General features: G+C 42.6%; 1 protein-coding gene across 1 annotated transcript in view; it reads left to right on the top strand.

Annotated features, from left to right (window-relative positions):
- The window catches only part of si:dkey-288a3.2 (protein phosphatase 1 regulatory subunit 37), a 244,333-nt gene extending 228,672 nt beyond the window's left edge, over positions 1–15,661 (top strand). The window contains exon 9 of the mRNA XM_063057338.1: positions 15,453–15,661. Within this exon, the coding sequence (XP_062913408.1) occupies positions 15,453–15,587 (135 nt within the window). The 3' untranslated portion in view covers positions 15,588–15,661. The remainder of the gene's footprint in view (positions 1–15,452) is intronic.
- The last annotated feature ends 3,340 nt before the right edge of the window (positions 15,662–19,001 follow it).

Raw genomic sequence — 19,001 nt, 5'->3', positions numbered from 1 at the left:
ACCCTGAGAGCTATGTTGGCTGGGGTCGGGGCTTTCTGCTTTGGCTTTTGGTCGGGTCAGTCATGGCAAACAGGTCAAGGGGTAGTAGCCAGACTAAGAGTAGTCCACTGGTCCTCCAGATTCTGAGGTTCAGCTCAGGGCTAACAACCCGGACCGGTAAAACTAAATTGTTGCTGAAACAGCAATGAAGAATCCTTCTATATCTGAGTGCGACTGTATTCCTGATTCTCCACCCAGAACTTGCATGGTGGCAGTGGTGAAAACTGACATGAAGCCCTGAACACCACCAGAGATGAAGGACCTTCATTGCTGTCCTAAACACAGTGTTGTAACTGGCAGTAAGCAAGAATATAAAAGCAAGGCTGTAATGTTGAGGCTTTATAAGGCACTGGTGAAGCCTCACTTGGAGTATTGTGAGCAGTTTTATGCCCCTTATCCAAGAAAGGATGTGCTGACATTGGAGAGGGTTCAAAGGAGGTTCCTGAAAATGATTCTGAGATTGAAAGCTTATCATGTGAGAAGTGTTTGCTGGCTCTGGGACTGTACTAACTGGAACTTAGAAAAATGCAGAGGGTTCTCACTGAAACTTATCGAATGTTGAAAGGCTTCAACAGAGTGGGTGTGGAGAGGATGTTTCCTATGGTGAGAAAGGCTAAGACCAGAGGACACAGCTTCAGAATAGAGGGATGTCCATTTACAGAATGGAGATGAGGTGGAATTTTTTTAGCCAGAGAGTCTGTGGAATTCGATGCCACAGGCAGCTGTGGAGGCCAAGTCACTGGGTATATTTAATTCAGAGGTTGATAGATTCCTGATTTAGTCATGGTGTGAAAGAATATGGGGCGAAGGCAGGTGACTGGGGCTGAGAGGGAAAATGGATTAGCCAAGATGAAATGGCAGAGAAGATGATGGGCCAAGTGGCCTAACCCTGCTCCTACATCTTATGGTCTTATGGACATGCATCAGCCTTTTAATTAAGTGGCAATATTTACATTTATATGAATTGAAATTTGTTAGAAATAAATATATCACCAGAATATTATATTGGTCACCTTTCTTTCTGGTTTATTTAAGCTAAGCTAAGCTCAAGAATGCCAGAGCAATATAATAGTCTCTTGATATATTCCTGGTGAAGACAATTTGATGCATGTGTAATGTAACCACTTAAACCTAAGTCTGGAATGGGAATCTCCACATGTTCATTACTGATATTTCCAATGTTTGGTCGTCCTTAATTTAGTGCAAGATGCATTCAGATATTGCTAGGAGATGTAAGGAAGACTATCAAAACTTGCAGAGGGATCTGGTCCAGCTGAAAAAATGTGCTGGAAAATGGCAGATGGAATTTAATGCAGACAAATTTGAGGTGTTGCACTTTGAGTGGACAACGCAGGTAGGATCCACACAGTGAACAGTTAGGCACTGAGAAGTGCAGTAGAACAAGGGGATCCATAATTCCCTGAAAATGGCATCACAGGTAGTCAGGGTCATAAAGGGAATTTTTGGCACGCTGACTTTCATAAATCAGAATATTAAGTACAGGAGTTGGGATGTTACGTTGAAGTTGTACAAGATGCTGATGAGACCAAGTTTGGAGTAGTGTGTGCAGTTGTGGTTACCTACAACGTTTGTAGCTACAGGAAAGATATCAATAATATTGAAAAAAGTACAAAGAAAATTTACAAGGATGTTGCAGAGTCTTGGGGATCTGAGACAATAGTACTACTTATGTCATTTTGCTGTTTATTGATTACAGCTCAGCGTTCAACACAATTGTACCTTCAGTTCTAATCAACAAGCTCCTAAACCTGGGCCTCTGTACTTCCCTCTGAAAATGGATGCTTGAATTCTTCACCAGGTGACCCCAGTCTGTGCAGATCGGAATTAGCATCTCCTCCTCACTGACTATCAGCTCTGGTGCACCTCTAGAATGCGTGCTTAGCCCTCTGCTCTACTCTCTCTACACCCACGACTATGTGACTAGGCACAACTCAAATGCCATCTGTAAGTTTGCCGGTGACACAAATATTTTTGGAAGAATTTCAGATGGCGATGGGGAGGTATACAGGAGCGAGATAGATCAGCTAGTTGAGTGATGTCACAGCAAGTCTTGCACTCAATGTCAGTAAGGCCAAGGAATTGACTGTAGACTTCAGGAAGGAGAATTTGAGGGAACACACACCAGTCCTCAGCAAGGAATCAGAGTGGAAAGCATGAGCAGTTTCAAGTTACTGAGTGTCAACATCCCTAAATATCCATTCTGGGTCCAACATATTGATGAAACTGGAAGGAAGGCATGGCAGTGACCATTTTTCATTAGGAGTTTGAGGAGGATTGAGGACCAAAGACACTTGCAAATGTCTAAAGATGCACTGTGGAGGCATTCTCACAGGCTGCATCACCATCTGGTATGGAGGGGCCACTGCACAGGATCAGAGAAAAGCTGCATGGAGTTGTGAACTCATCATGGCCACTAGCCTCCCAGCATGGAGGACAACTTCAAAAGGCAATGCCTCAAAATGGCAGCATCCGTCATTAAGGACCCCATCATGCAGGAGATGCCCTCTTCTCATTATTGCCATCAAGGAGAGGGTACAGGAGCCTGAAGACACACACTCAACATTTTAGGAACTGCTTCTTTCCCTCCACCATCAGATTTCTGAATGGACAATGAACAATACCTCAGTATTTTCCCTCTGTTTTTATACTACTTATTTAATTTAACTTTGTTATATATACTTCTTATTGTAATTTATAGTTTTTTATTACTTCGAATTGCAATATATTGATGCCGCAGAACAACAAATTTCATGACTTATGCCAGTAACATTAAACCTGATTCCGAGTTATAGGGAAAGATCGAATAGGTTAAGACTTTTACACTGGAGTGCAGATTGGAACGAGTGGAGATTTGTTTTCGCACAGAAAAATATTTACCACCAAGACTGGGCCTAGAGATCATAGGCTAAAGGTGAAAGGAGAAATATTATAGTGGAACCTGAGGGGAAACTTCTTCACGCAGAAGTGGTGTGAGTGTGGAACAAGCTGCCGGCAAGTTGCGGATTCAATTGCTGCATTTAAGAGGGAAGTTTGGAAGGGGATGGAGAGCTATGCTCCAGGTGTAGGTTGATGCATCTAGGCAGAAGAACAGTCTGGCATGGGCTAGATTGGCCGAAGGGACCATTTATTTGCTGTAGTGCTCTATGATTCTATGTGAATGGGCAGATACTGTAGTTTCTAATGGAAGGTAGGGGCCAAAAGGGAACGTTGTCTCCTTCCGCAGCTAACTATAAGAATCTCAGAAAAAGGTTGAGCAATTTTAACTCCCCAGTTTCCTAATATATTTTGATACTTGAAACTGGGTCCTCGATTTCCTCACTTGCAGACCAAGTTAGTTGGATTAGCAACAACATCTCCTCCAGTCACCATCAGCACAGGCACACCACAAGGCTGTGTGCTTAGCCCCCTGCTCCACTCACTTACTTATGATTATGTGGCCAAGTGCAGCTTCAATGCCTTATTTAAGTTTGCTGATGACACCACTGCTGTTGCTGGTAACGAATTTGCATATAGGAGGGAATTTAAATTCTGGTTGAGTGGTGCCACAATAACTTCTCACTCAATGTCGGCAAAGAGCTGATTATCAACTACAGGAAGAAGAAGCACGAGGTTCATGATCCAGTTCTTATTCGGGGAATGGAGGTGGACAGGGTTAGTAACTTTAAATTCCATGGCATGTGAGATCAGCACATAAGCGCCCTTACAAAGAGAGCACGACGGCGGCTGTACTTTCTGGGATATTTGCATAGATTCAGCATGTCACTAAAAGCAATGACAGACTACTAAGGATACATAGTGAAGAGTATCCTAACTGGCTATAGCACAGCCCGTTATGGAAACACCAATATGCAGAAATGCAAAATGTTGCAGAAAGTGGTGGATACAGCCCAGTCTATCACAGGCAAAGCCTTCGCTACCATTAACACACCTACGTGGAGCGTTGGCGCAAGAAAGCAGCATCCATCATCAAAGACCTTCACCATCTAGGCCATGCCCTCTTCATGCTGCTACCATTGAGCAGGAGGTATAAAAAGCCTTAGGTCCCACACCACCAGATTCAGGAATAGTTATTACTCTACAACGGTGAGGCTCTTGAACCAGCATGGATAACGACATTCACACTGCTCTGAACTGATTCAACAACCTACAGGCTCACTTTCAACAATTTATAACTCATGCTCTCGGTATTATTTTTATTTGCAGAGTTTGGCCTCTTTTGCACACTGGTGTTTGTCACTCATCGTCCAAATATAGATTTTGTCAAATTCATTTCTATGTTTTCCTGCAAGAAAATGAATCTCAGTGTAGTATATGATAACAAATACGTACTACTTAAATAAAAAAAAATTAAATGACACGTTAGCGTAGCAGTCAAATCAATGCCAGCAATCGTCAACTGGGTTTGAATCCCACTGCTGTCTGTTAATAGTCTGTAATTTCTCCTTGTGGTCACGTGAATCTCCTCTGAACAATTCAGTTTACTTCCACGTTCCAATGATGTATGGTTCATATTAGCGAGTTGCAGGCATGTTGTGTTGGCAACAGAAGCACTTGTGGGCTGCCCTGAGCACAATCCTCGAATTGCATTGGTCATTGATGCAAAATGATGCATTTCACTATAGTTTTGATCTTTTAATATATGTATGACAAATGGCTAACTTTTAAAATAATCTCTCTTTGTACTTTGAAAGTAGAATGCTCATTGGGAGGACGCTATGTCACGAGCTCCAAATGGCAGATTCTCAGTGAGGTGAGCAGCACAGTTAGAGAGGCTGCCTTGCAATTCCACAAGCAAAGTTCATTCCCCATGCCCAGTGTAGTCTGTGTGGGATTTGCATATTTCTTCTCCGGCTGCACAGGTCTCCCACAAGGAACCTGTATTCTTCCCGCATCACAAAGATGGTCAGGTTAGTGACCATCCCCTACTCCACCTCCCTCCCCTACACTCACACCCTCCCCTACTCTCACAGTCTCCCCTACTCTCACACCTTCCCCTACACTCACACCCTCCCCTACTCTCACACCCTCCCCTACACTCACACCTTCCCCTACACTCACACCCTCTCCTACACTCACACCTTCCCCTACACCCACACCTTCCCCTACACTCACACCCTCCCCTACTCTCACACCCTCCCCTACACTCACACCTTCCCCTACACCCACACCTTCCCCTACACTCACACCTTCCCCTACACTCACACCCTCCCCTACACTCACACCCTCCCCTACACTCACACCTTCCCCTACACCCACACCTTCCCCTACACCCAAACCTTCCCCTACACTCACACCCTCCCCTACACTCACACCTTCCCCTACACTCATACCCTCCCCTACACTCACACCCTCCCCTAAACTCACACCTTCCCCTACACTTACACCCTCCCCTACACTCACACCTTCCCCTACACCCACACCTTCCCCCACACTCACACCTTCCCCTACACCCAAACCTTCCCCTACACTCACACCCTCCCCAACTTTCACACTGTCTTTTATTCAGAGCACAAACTTGTGTGTTATTGCAATTGGGGAGAGAAGATGCAAGTCTGAGCTATGAAATGCAACACTTGAATATTTGGTGTTACTTCAGTTTTGACATGTAATACTACATCAGTGATCTAGAACTGGATCAATAAGACATTTCATCTGTAAAGTTAAATTATTAAGTTCCCCAAATCCTCTACCAGTCAGGGATATCAGTCCATGGAAATGCAGCTAAGGGAACTGAGTGTGTGGTCGGTGGGATTCCTGTTTGGCATTTAAGCTCAGTTTCTGCCTAGTGGTTTAATTGTCAATTATTCATTTATGTGAACATGAATTCATGTATCTGTTTACCAAACAGAGTCTTACCATTTCCCTGCTCATTGCTGCAGAGCTTAGTGGAAAACATGCTGGATTGCATGCATGTGACGTTGCACTGGCATGTGATGAGGAACTGCTACATACTTCTTCATGCAGAAACATGGCTCCGGGGCAACATCCCATGCAGCATCAATCTACAGGCCATGACACTCAGTGACTTGCGCAAAGTTGTTGTTTTTTTTCTGTCTGTATGTTTTCTTATTATTGTAACTATATGTGTAATATGTGTTATGTGCTGTGTGCTGTGTGTGACCAGTGGTATTGTGTTTTGCAGCTCGACCCCAGAGGACTGCTGTTTCATTTGCCTGTATCCATGTGTATGGTTGAATGACAATTAAACCTGAACTTGAATTAAACTTGAGCTTTCATGATTTTTATAATGGTGAGAATTTTAATGTTTTATTACGTTCTTGAAGACAACTTGACAAAGAGTGTTAGCTCCTTAATATTTTATCATACCTTTAAGGAAGATGCTAAATCCGACATTGTCTGAGACTCACAAAGCGATCTCTTATTCATTTATATTTAAGCTCCACTAAGTTCAAAATTGCAAACTCAACTGATTTTGCAACACCACATCGTTCTGCAAAATCATTATTTTTCAGTGGCAAGGTGGATTAAAATAAGGTTACATTTCAGCATTTCTGTCATCGGAACATTCACCATATGTTGTTCTTTGATATCCAATGAATGTGAGACGTCACAACCCTATTACTGATTGCCAAGGTCTCTGTCAATGCATTTCCTTTGCGTGTGTTGGTAAATATGAGAAGGTCATTGCAGAGACACAGTGTAAGGCTATTGAATCTAAATTCTGTGATATGTACTGTACATGAAAAGCAATTCGATCTCCGCTCCATCCGCCAAAAGCAGGACTTCCCTGTGGTCAAACATTTTAATTCCCATTCCCATTCTGACATGTCTGTCCATGGCCTCCTCTTGTGTCACAATGAGGCCACCCTCAGGGTGGAGGAGCAACACTTTGTATTCCGTCTGGGTAGCCTCCAACTTGATGGCATAAATATCGGTTTCTCCTTCGAGTTAAAAAAAAATCCCTCCCCTTCCCTCTTCTTCTATTCCCCACTCTGGCCTCTTACCCCTTCTCACCTGCCTAACACCCCCCCCCCCCCACCGGTCCCTTCCTCCTTCTCTTTCTCCTGTGGTCCACTCTCCTCTCCTATCAGATTCCTTCCTCTCCAGCCATCTAGATTTCCTACCCACCTGGCTTCACCTATCAGCTTCCTGCTATCCTCCCTCCCGCCCCCACCCCCACTCCACCACCTTTTTATTCTGGCGTCTTCTCCCTTCCTTTCCAGTCCTGATGAGCGGTCTCAATCCAAACGTCAACTGCTTATTCCTTTCCATAGGTGCTGCCTGACCTGCTGAGTTCCTCTGAATTTCCAGCAGCTGCAGAGTTACTCGTGTTTATAATCTGGACCTTTGTTTGTGCTAGAAGCTCACACCTGAAAACACACTTTTGTCATCTGAGACGGAGTCCACCGCAAGCACCGTTGATTAAGGTGTCATTCAAGGGAAGAGGAAATCATGGAGCTGTATGAAATTTTGGTGAAAGGATAGGTTTATTGTCACATTTTTAAATACACTCAGTGGGAGTTGATTAGGTACAGGAGTGGAACCTGGTGTGATCTTCTACTGCTGTAGCCCATCCACTTCAAGGTTCGAAATGTTGTTCATTCAGAGATGCTCTTCTGCACACCACTGTTGTAACGTGTGGCTATTTGAGTTACTGTGACCTTCCTGTCAGCTTGAACCAGTCTGGCCATTCTCCTCTGTTCTCTCTCATTAACAAGGCAGTTTCACCCACAGAACTGACGGTCAATGGATGTCTTTTGTTTTTCTCACCATTCTCTGTAAACTCTCGAGACTGTTGTGTATGAAAAACCCAGAACTTCAGCTTCTGAGATACTCAAACCATCCAGTCTGATACCAACACTCATTCCACAGTCAAAGTCACTTAGATCACATTTCTTCCCCATTCTGATGTTTCATCTGAACAGCAATTGAACCTCTTGACCATGTCTGTGTGCTTTTATGCATTGAGTTGCTGCCACATGATTAGCTGATTAGATATTTGCATTAACAAGCAGATGTACAGGCATACCTAATAAAATGGCCTCTATTGTCATGGTGTGTGCTGACAGACGAAAGAACTGTGGAGGAATGGCAGATTCCCATGTAGAGACAGAAACCAAAATTTATTCATAGGAATTCCCACAGAAAATTGGTGGTTTGACCTACCAATACTATGAGATGAATCATTCTCAAAACACAAAAACCCTGAGATTAGCGCTAATCTGGTGTTTGTTTAAATAATCACAGTACTCTGAAAACCAATGCCAGTGAAAATAAATTTGACAAGATTAAGCAGAAAGCACAAGGCCTTAATGACTCTACAAGAGACAACAATTAACAAATACAGGTGCTTAGGCTTACATAGCTCATGACAGTATATTTGCAGTGGTGGGAAAGTGCATTCTTAGATCTGCCTAAAGTAAATGAAATCTAAACTGTATTGTACAGAATGCTTTGTGAGGCAGATAAAATAAAATAATTAGTTAGTGATTAGTTGCAAAAGGGCTGTAAAAATGAAGTATTTTCTGAGTTTGGAAACCTAAGAGATCTTAACCACAGAGTCAACCTGCGCAGCTGCTTTGAACGTCCTATGGACTTGGACCCCAAGATCTCTCTGATCCTCCACACTACCAAGAGTCTTACCATTAATACTATATTCTGCCATCATATTTGACCTACCAAAATGAACCACTTCACACTTATCTGGGTTGAACTGCATCTGCCACTTCTCTGCCCAGTTTTGGATCCTATCAATGTCCCGATGTAACCTCTGACAGCCCTCCATACTTTCCACAACACCTCCAACCTTTGTGTCATCAGCAAACTTACTAACCCATCCCTCCACTTCCTCATCCAGGTCATTTATAAAATCACGAAGAGTAATGGTCCCAGAACAGATCCCGGAGGAACACCACTGGTCACCGACCTCCAGGCAAAATATGACCCGTCTACAACTGGTCTTTGCCTTCTGTGGTTCTAGATCCACAAAGCAATGGCCCCTTGGATCCTATGCCTCCTTACTTTCTCAATAAGCATTGTATGGGGTACCTTATCAAATGCCTTGCTGAAATCCATATGCACTATATCTACTGCTCTTCCTTTATCAATGTGTTTAGTCACATCCTCAAAATACTCAATCAGGCTCTTAAGCCATAACCTGCCATTGACAAAGCCATGCGGACTATTCCTAATTATATTATACCCCTCCAGCTGTATCGGCCCTAGTTCCCTTCCCTTGGACAACATCAGTGGCGTGGAGAGGGGAGACTTGCAGCATGGGCAACTGCCGGTCTTCCATACAACCTTGCCCAGGCCTGCGCCTTGGAAGGTTTCCAAGTCGCAAATCCATGGTCTCACGAGACTAACAGATGCCTATTACTATACCTCTCCAAATATTCATAAATCCTGCCTCTCAGGATCTTCTCCATCATCTTACCAACCACTGAAGTAAGACTCACTGATTTATAATTTCCTGGGCTATCTCTACTTCCTTTCTTGAATAAAGGAACGACATCTGCAACCCTCCAATCCTCTGGAACCTCTCCGGTCCCCATTGATGATGCAAAGATCATTGCCAGACGCTCAGTAATCTCCTCCCTTGCCTCTCACGGTAGCCTAGGGTGCATCTCATCTGGTCCTGGCGTCCTATCCAACTTGATGCTTTCCAAAAGCTCTAGCACATCCTCTTTCTTAATATCTACATGATCAAGCTTTTCAGTCGCTGCAAGTCATCACTGCAATCACCAAGATCTTTCTCCATAGTGAATACTGAAGTAAAGTATTCTTAAGTACCTCTGCTATTTCCTCCGGTTCCATACACACTTTCCCATTGTCACACTTGATAGGTCCTAATCTTTCACATCTTATTCTCTTGCTCTTCACATCCTTGTAGAATGCCTTGGGGTTTTCCTTAATCCTGCCCACCAAGACCTTCTCATGGCCCCTTCTGGCTCTCCTAATTTCCTTCTTAAGCTCCCTCCTGTTAGCCTTATAATCTTCTAGATCTTTAATATTACCTAGCTCTCTGAACCTTTTGTAAACTTTTCTTTTCCTCTTGGTAGATTTATTACAGTTTTTCTACACCATGGTTCCTGTACTCTCCCATAACTTCACTGTTTCATTTTATTTCTCTCTCCTTCCACTACTTACTTAATGTAATTTTTAACATATGTTTCTTATTGTAATTTATAGATGTTTATTACTATGTATTGCAATGTACTGCTGCCACAAAACAACAAATTTTGCAACTTATGCTGCTGATGTTAAACATGATCTTGATTCTGACCTATTCTATCCAATTCATTTTCAAAATGCCAAACAATCCACTTTTCATTGTTCAATCTAACCCAGTCTAGATTCAGGGTCACATTTATTTTATCACAGATATATTAAAACCTGCAGTGAAATGTATCATTTGCATTAACAACCAACATACCTAAGGAGGTGCTGGGGCAGCCCACAAGTTTCATCACACCTTTGAGCGCTAACATAACGTACCCATAATCCTTGGCAGAACAACACAGAATAAAACAAAACAACAAAACAAACCCCTGTCCTCTATCTATCTCTCTATCTCTCTCTCTCTCACACACACACACACACACACACACACACACACACACACGCAGACACACACACACACACACACACACACACACACACACACACTCCAATTTCATTACAGGCCTTGGGGCATCCAGGTTTCAGCCATCGGGCAATAACTTCCCAAAGTGCGATTGACCTTTGGGCTTCGAGCTTTGGTATTGACGTACAAGACTAGCTGACGACAGGACCCTGCGGCTCGAACTCTGAGTCCGACGCCTGACTAACACTCATGCCCCGTCATGCCTCTTGCTCTATACACTACCTAAAATCAGATCAATCTGTCCTGTTCTATACTCTACCCAAACCGTTACCAATATAACCCATTCATTAATCTTACCAGATAATATTGAATCAGAGTAACACACACAAAATGCTGGAGGAACTCAGCAGGTCAGGCAGCATCTGTGGATGGGAATAAACAGTTGATGTCTTGGGCCGAGATCCTCCAACAGAAATGGACAGGAGGGGAAAAGAAGTCAGAATAAGAATGTGGGCAGAGGGAAGGAAGACATATAAGGTGGCAGGTGATTAGTGAAACTGGGAGGGGGAGGGGGTGAAGTAAAGAGCTGGGAAGTTGGTTGGCGAAGGAGATAAAGGGCTGGAGAAGGGAGGATCTGATAGGAGAGGACAGTAGGCCATGGAAGAAATGGAAGGGGGAGGAGCGCCAGAGGGAGGAGATGTGCAGGTAAGGAGATAAGGTGAGAGAGAGAAACAGGAAGGGGGAATGGTGAAGGGGGAAGGGAGCAATACCGGAATTTCGAGAAATTGATGTTCATGCCATCAGGCTGCAGGCTACCCAAATAGAATAAAAGGTGTTTTTCCTCCACCAGTAACAATAACAGTATGCATTTCAACTCAAGTTTTATTTTGTTATTTAGAGTTACAGCACGATACAGGACCTTCCAGCCCGATGAGTTTATGCTTCCCAGTTGTACCCATGTGACCAATTAATCTGCTAGCCCATATATCTTTGGAATATGGGAGAAATCTGGTGTACTCAGAGGAAAGCCAGGTAGTCACGGGACAGACATACAAGCTCCAAATCGACAGCAGCAATGGAAACCAGGTGGCTGGTGCTGTAATAGCATTACACTAACCACAACAATACCATACTATTCTTTACCTCCAATATTAGAAACACAAGAGATCTACAGATGCTAGAAATCTGGGGTAACACACACAGAATGCTGGAAGAACTCAGCGTGTCTGGCAGCATGCATGGAAAGGAATAAAGAGTTGATATTTTGGGCCAAGATCCACCAATCCTAACTTCCGGATCTCAGTCCAAAACTTACCTACTTACTGCCCATTTTGCTACTGGTGTTTAGGGCAACAATGAATATCCTTCATCTCTGACAGTGTTCACTGCTTCCCTTATTGTGCCAGTAGCTTTCTGTCAGTTTTCACTATTGTCAGTCATGCAAGTCCTGGGTGAAGACTCGGGAATACCATCGCACTCAGATGTAGAAGGATTCTTCATTGCTGTTTCCATAACTATTTTGTTTTACCAGTCAGGGTTGTTAGCCCTGAGCTGGACCCCCAAACTTGAAGGACCAGTAGACCACTCTTAACTGTCTTCTATCCTCTGACCTGTTTGGCAGGAGTGACCTACAAGAGCCAAAGCATATAGCCCCAACTCCAGACAAAGTAGATCTCTGGGTCACTGAGGCACGCAAGGCTCAAAACCACAACAAGGTCTCCTTGGAGGTCAGCCCGAAATGTTGACTGTTGGTTGCTGTCTGACCTGCTGAGTTCCAGCAGCATTTTCTGTGTGTGCCTCCAATATTAATCATTACGCAAATCTCATCTCATTGCTGCATCTAGTTATATTTATGTTTGGCTAACTGGGTCATTTTCATGCTGAAAGAAGGCATCATGGATACAACAATATGCAACCGAGAATGCCTGTCACCATCAATCTTTCTCACTTGTGCACATACAATCTGTTCTCCTACTGTGTACTGGAAGACAAAAAGCAATAAAAAATAAAACAGATAGATACCATGGAGTGGACTTGCCACTCACTGTAATGCTGAACTGATGGACTACATCCACATCAGCGAGAGATGGTGAGCGCCTCTGCCCTGAATAATGGAATTGAAATTGGCAGCCAACTTATCCTCAGCTATTTGGGTATTTCTCAGTGGTCAGTCAGTTTTTTGGCTTGAACATAGAACATGGAATATTATAACTGAGTTATAAGGGAAGTTTGAACAGGTTAGGACTTTATACCCTGGAGCATAAAAGACTGAGAGGAGATTTCATTGAGGTATACAAAATTATGAGGGGTATAGATAGGGTAAATGCAAGCAGGCTTTTTTTCAACTGAGATTGGATGGGACTACAACTAGAAGTCATGGGTAAAGGGTGAAAGATGAGAAGTTTAATGAGAGTGTGAAATGAGCTGCCAGCACAAGTGGTGCATGCAAGCTCGATTTCAATGTTTAAGAGAAGTTTGGTTAGGTACATGGATAGTAGGGGTATGGAGGGCTATGGTCCCAGTGCAAGTTGATGGGAGTAGGCAGTTGAAATGGATTAGCATAGACTAGATGGGCCAAAAAGCTAATTTCTGTGCTGTTCTTTTCTATGACTCCATGACAATGTTGTGCTGACCTTATAACCTACCAAATCAATATAACACTTTCCTTCTACATAGCCTCCCACTTTCTATCATCTGTTTGCCTGTCTGAGAGCTTCTTAAATGTCCCTAATGTATCTGCCTCTACCATCATCCCTGTCAGGTTGTTCCACGCACCCAACCACATTCTATGTAAAAACCTGCCTCTGACATCCCTCCATACTTACCCCCACTCACCTTAAAATAGTGTCCTCGTGTACTAGCCATTTCTGCCCTGGGAAAAAGTCTCTGACTGTCTACTCTATCTATGCTTCTTACCATCTTGTACACCTCTATCAAGTCACCTCTCATCCTCCTTCACCTCAAAAAGAAAAGCCTACCCCACTCAACCTATCCTTGGTTTGATTTGGTTCATTATTGTTACATGAACTAAAGTTACCGGGGGGGGGGGGGGGGGAAGGGACAACCAATGCCTATTGGTCAGCTGACAACCAATCCCAGGCTGAGTTTCATTGAGTGGGTGTCAGTGCGGTCATATCCTGTTGGTTCCAAAAGGGCTTTAAGGCATGCAGCCAGATTACTGACCACAGCAGAAAGGAACTATGGACAAATTAAAAAGAATCCAGGGAATCATCTTCCTTGTGATGAAATTCCACAAGATGCTTTAAAGCAGATGCTTCACTCTCCTTCCTGAACACAAGCCACTGTTGTCCATTTTCAGTACTACAAAGGGCATCTTAGTGTATACATCTACGAAGGTTTGCAACAATATCATTAGCCTATGATTTTGAAATCAAGTACACATCAAACCAAGAGGATGCCCTCTTCAGACTCACGCATCAGCAGGTTATTGAAACCAAAAATTCAATCATGGCCATGATTTCAGTTGATTGCAAAATCCACCAGGCTGTATCGGATGCTGCTAAAGGCCTTCTGGTCATGGTCAACACAATGAAAGCAAAAATGGCTTATCTCCAGACAGGTCGTTGGCAATCAGGGTTGAGGAAGATGTTGTACCCTCTTACCAACATCATACGTTGCTCTCAACTGTGGACTCCTACCTAATGTTTGGAGACATAATTGTAATTCCATGAATATTTCAACCCAAATACACCATGGTCATCCAGACATCAATCAAACAAAAGCCCTAGCAAGAAGCTTTATTTACTGGCCAGGCATAGATGAAGATATCACATCCGCATGCAAGCAATGTGTTCAGTGCTGTATGGCAGCAAGTAATCCAAGTACAGCTGATCCATAATCATGGCCTTATGCTACCAGATCTTGGAGTTGAGTAGGCATTGAATTTGCTGGCCAATCAATGGGTGTACCTACCTTGTCCTGGTTGAAGCCTGTTCCAAATGGCCAGAACAATGACAGGGTCTATCATGCAAGAGCTGCTGCAGATCTTGAGCTACTTTGGGATACCAGAAGCGCTTTCTCCTGACAACAAGCTGAAACAACCAATGCCAATTGGTCAGTTGACAACCAATCCCAGGCTGACTTTCACTAATTAGTCATTGTTCCTATCAACATCTTGAATGCTGCTGAGTAACCTATTTAAATAATCATGCTTTGGGATGTACTGCTGAACTTTGAGATTTTTGTTGCTGAGTGATTATACTGAATAAAGAGTTATTTTTTGTCCGGTCTTTGTTCTATCTCCTGGCTTCGGGTCTCATCAGTAATAATAGGCAAGTTTATCATATGAGGAGTGTTTGGTGTCTCTGAGCCTGTACTCACTTGGATTCAGAGGAATGAGTGGTGATCTTATTGAAACCTATTGAATGTCGAAAGGGCTTGATAGAGTGAATGTGGAGAGGATGCTTCCTATGACGGGGGAGTCTAAGACCTGAGGATGCAGTCTCAGGATAGAGGGATGCCCATTTAGAATGGAGATGAGGAATTTCTTTAGCCAGAGAGTGGTGAATCTGTGGAGGGTTATTTAAGGCAGATGTTGATAGATTTTTAATTAGTCAGGGCATGAAGGGAGACAAGGAGAAGGCATGAAATTTAGGCTGAGAGGGAAATGGATCAGCCATGATGAAATGGCCTAATTTTGCTCCAATATCTTATGATCCTACGGTCATAGAAAACTGTTATGCATCCAAACAGAATGTTTACCATGGTGGCCAACTATGTCCAACAGTGATGACCCTTTTCCACTCACACTCAGTGGCATGACTGAAAGTAATTGTCGAATCACCAGAACCGTAGTAACATGCATTGTCGTTTTGCTCCTTTCTAGGAAGGATGGCTGATTGAAACTCAGAAATTGTTGTTGATTAAGATCGCAAAGTGCTGCAAAGGGAACCTGATGATGAAGCGAGCAAAGCAGGAGGAGAGGGAGCACGAGGAAAATTCAACAGGGCGGCCTTTGTGACAAACATTGGAATAACGTAAGGATAAAAGTTCAAATAGAATGAGCTGGGCTTTTGCTGTTAGGCTACAATTCAACTGCACTGTGGTTGAAAAATGATTATAAGCTCAATCCATAAAGATGCAGTATACATATGCATGTCTTATACAGATACAGAACTATACACGCACATTAGATTCAAACAAGGAATGAAATAGCAGCCCACATATACACACTTCATACAGACACTGCACACAAATATGTAACTAAAAGACAAAGACAGTATATAGATAAGTAAATAGATATTTAATACACACACACACACACACACACACACACACATACACACACAATTTATGCAAATTCATCGAATTGAGATACTCTTTGTGTAGATTGTTTTTACAAATTTCAGCAGAATCCTGTAAGGTTACTGAATGCTTCTTTGCAAATAGATCAATTTGATACCAAAAAAAAAATTACATACAAATAAAATCCTATTTTCCTGGTATCATTGGACAATAATAGATGCACTAGCATTTTTCAAAGCAATGATACTGGCTTAGGGTGCTTCGTCTTTTAATGGCAATTCAGAATTTCAGCTTTCATAACGACACTAACTAAAACCAGGATGAGGGAGTGTATCACTCCCATCCAAACTATTCTGCATTGGCTTCCTGTATCTAAAATCATAATTGATTTTAAAGTTCTCTTACTTGTTTTTAAAGCTCTCAATGGTCTGGGACAGGAATACACCACAGAATCACTTTTGTTTTCTAATTCCACTTGAGATCTCTGCTCTTCTTCGGCCAGTCTCTTAAACTTAAACAATCTCCCTCAAAAGATAATTGGCAGGTCAGCTATTTTTTCAAACTGTGGAACTCAATACCTAAAACCATGAGGGATGCAGACTCAATTGACACTTTTAAACATTGCCAGCTCAAAACCGACTCATTCAACCTTGCTTTTAGCTAACATCATTTTGTCTTTTATTTTCATGATTGAACTTCATTCCATAATAAAGCAAGTTGAACTACATGGTTTGTATGGAGAGTGCTCTATAAATAAGTTATTATTATTATTATTAATTCTGTAACTTGTGAATTATACAGTGGGGATCATTTGTGAAATAAAGCTGGTATCCAATCAATGAGTTCTGAGAATCGTCTATTTATTACTTGAATGAGATGGCTCTCCAGATCCATCAGTGCAGAGATCCAAGTTAAATCAATACTGCCTTACTCGTTGTCATACTAACCATTACACCACCACACTCATATGTGAAGCAAACATGCTACCACAAGCAAAACATAGCAAATACTGGAAATCTGAAGGGAAAAAATACAAATATATTGGAAACAATCATGTCAGGCAGTGTCATGAAGGATCACACTCCTCTTCTCATGGGCTGTTTGTCCCATTCTCATCAGGGAGGAGGCTACGTAGCATCCGTGCCAGGACCACCAGACTTAAAAACAGGCACTTTCCCCCGTGCAGTGAAGCTGGTCAGCACCTCAACCTACTAACCCGCCCCTCTACACTCACAACCACCACTACTTTTTCAATTCCTGTCAGAGTCACCTTATGTACAGACATTCCGTGCCTAGTGTCACTTTGTGAGCATACAATCTACCTACGTATAGATTGCCTGGCCTGCTGAGTTCCTCCAGCATTTTGTGTGTGTTATTTATGTACATTTATTATGTTTTATTTTAATATTGTGTTATTTATCTTATTATATTGTTCTTTCATTTGTGCTGCATTGGATCTGGAGTAACAATTATTTTGTTCTCCTTTACACTTGTGTACTAGAAATGGCATTGAACAATCAGTGGAGAGAGATAAAAGTCATTGAGCTGAATCATCAACGTTCCTCTCTTTGCGGATGCTGCCCAACCAGCTGAGTATCTCCTGGGTTTTCTGTTTTTTACATTATGTTGCCACAGTTTTAGGTAATAATGCCTCCCTTCAGAATCTTTGCGCCACATAGGAGTTTATAGCAGACCTATTCCAAGTATTGATGCACCTATATGGAAATGATGGGCTGATGATTTAACCCATGCCTTATGAGCTGGGTACAAAACCAAAGGCAATGGTTCATGTTGGTACAAAAGGAGATCTACTCTGGTGAAGGAGCCTTGCCCTCTCTACTTTAAACTTCAAGGATCATGAACTTAACTGATCAAATGGCACAAATACAAAAGATCGGTTTCTTTTTTCTACCATCTACAGCATCTCTCAATCAATGTCATAAAAATAAAATGTAAATTGTTTTGCTGTCCGATGGAAACTTGCTGTGTGTATGTTGCCATGGCAACAATGCCATCTCTCCAAAAGTACTTCACTGGCTGTAAGATATGTTGGGATGAGCTGAGGCCGTGGAAGGTGCTATGTAAATTCAAGCCTTTGCTTTTATTATTCATTCCAGGAGCTATTAAAATGAAACTGCCGAAAACTAGAACAAAAGGCAATAATTAACATTCCAGCACTATAAAGAGATTTCCTCAGCCTAGGGCTGTAGAGCATCAGTGCCAGGCGCAAGGCAACATTTTACAGAATTCTTTTCTGCTCCAATTTCCACCCCTCCAGCTTCTCAAAATGGCTGATTCTCTGCAACTGTCTGGTAGTCCAGATCTCACAGGCCACACTTTACTCAAAAAAAATCATCCTTTCCTGTTAACTAGAGTTATTTTAAAAGTTGTATCTCAACCCTTCTCCTTAGATTAAGATGTCTGCCGTTAACTTTACTTCTATATTCCTCTCTGCTTCAGGGATCTCTGATTGGGACACCGACACAGTGAATGCATACGGTCTTTCTCCCCAGAGAAAGGGAATCAAAAACTAGAGGGTATAGGTCTAAGTTGAGGAGAAAAGATTTGAAAGGAACCTGGGGGGCAACTTCCCGCACGAAGGGTAATGTGTGTGTATGGTACGAACTGACAGGAGAAGTGGGTGAGGGAGGCACAATAACAATAGATTCTGCAGGTGCTGGAAATCTAGTGCAACACACACAAAATGCTGGAGGAACTCAGCAGGATGGGCAGCATCCATGGAACAGAACATAAGCAGTCAACGTTTTGGACCAAGACCCTTCAGCAGGACTGGAAAGGAAGGGGATAGGGGAAGCAGCCAGAATCTAGCTTCAATAACATTTAACAGACACGGACAGGTACATGGATGGGAAAGGTTTAGTGAGATACAAGCCAACTGCGGGCATCTTGGTTGGCATGGAGGATGCTGGTTGAAAGGATTGGTTCTGTGCTACATTGCTTTATTTCTCTACTAACTTTCTTTCTATCTCCTCCTTTGATCCAAGTATTTCCATCAGACTTTACCTCCATCTCTCCTAAAGCTCTGTTATTTACTCCTTTTTCACCTACTATCAGCATTTCCTTCAGTTCACCCATGCCTCAGTTTAGGATCCAGCATTGTTGTAATATA

This window comes from Mobula hypostoma, chromosome 1, assembly GCF_963921235.1.
Source record: "Mobula hypostoma chromosome 1, sMobHyp1.1, whole genome shotgun sequence".
NCBI lineage: Eukaryota > Metazoa > Chordata > Chondrichthyes > Myliobatiformes > Myliobatidae > Mobula > Mobula hypostoma.
Note: the sequence above shows the minus strand (reverse complement) of the source record. Positions and strands in the feature narration are given on the sequence as shown.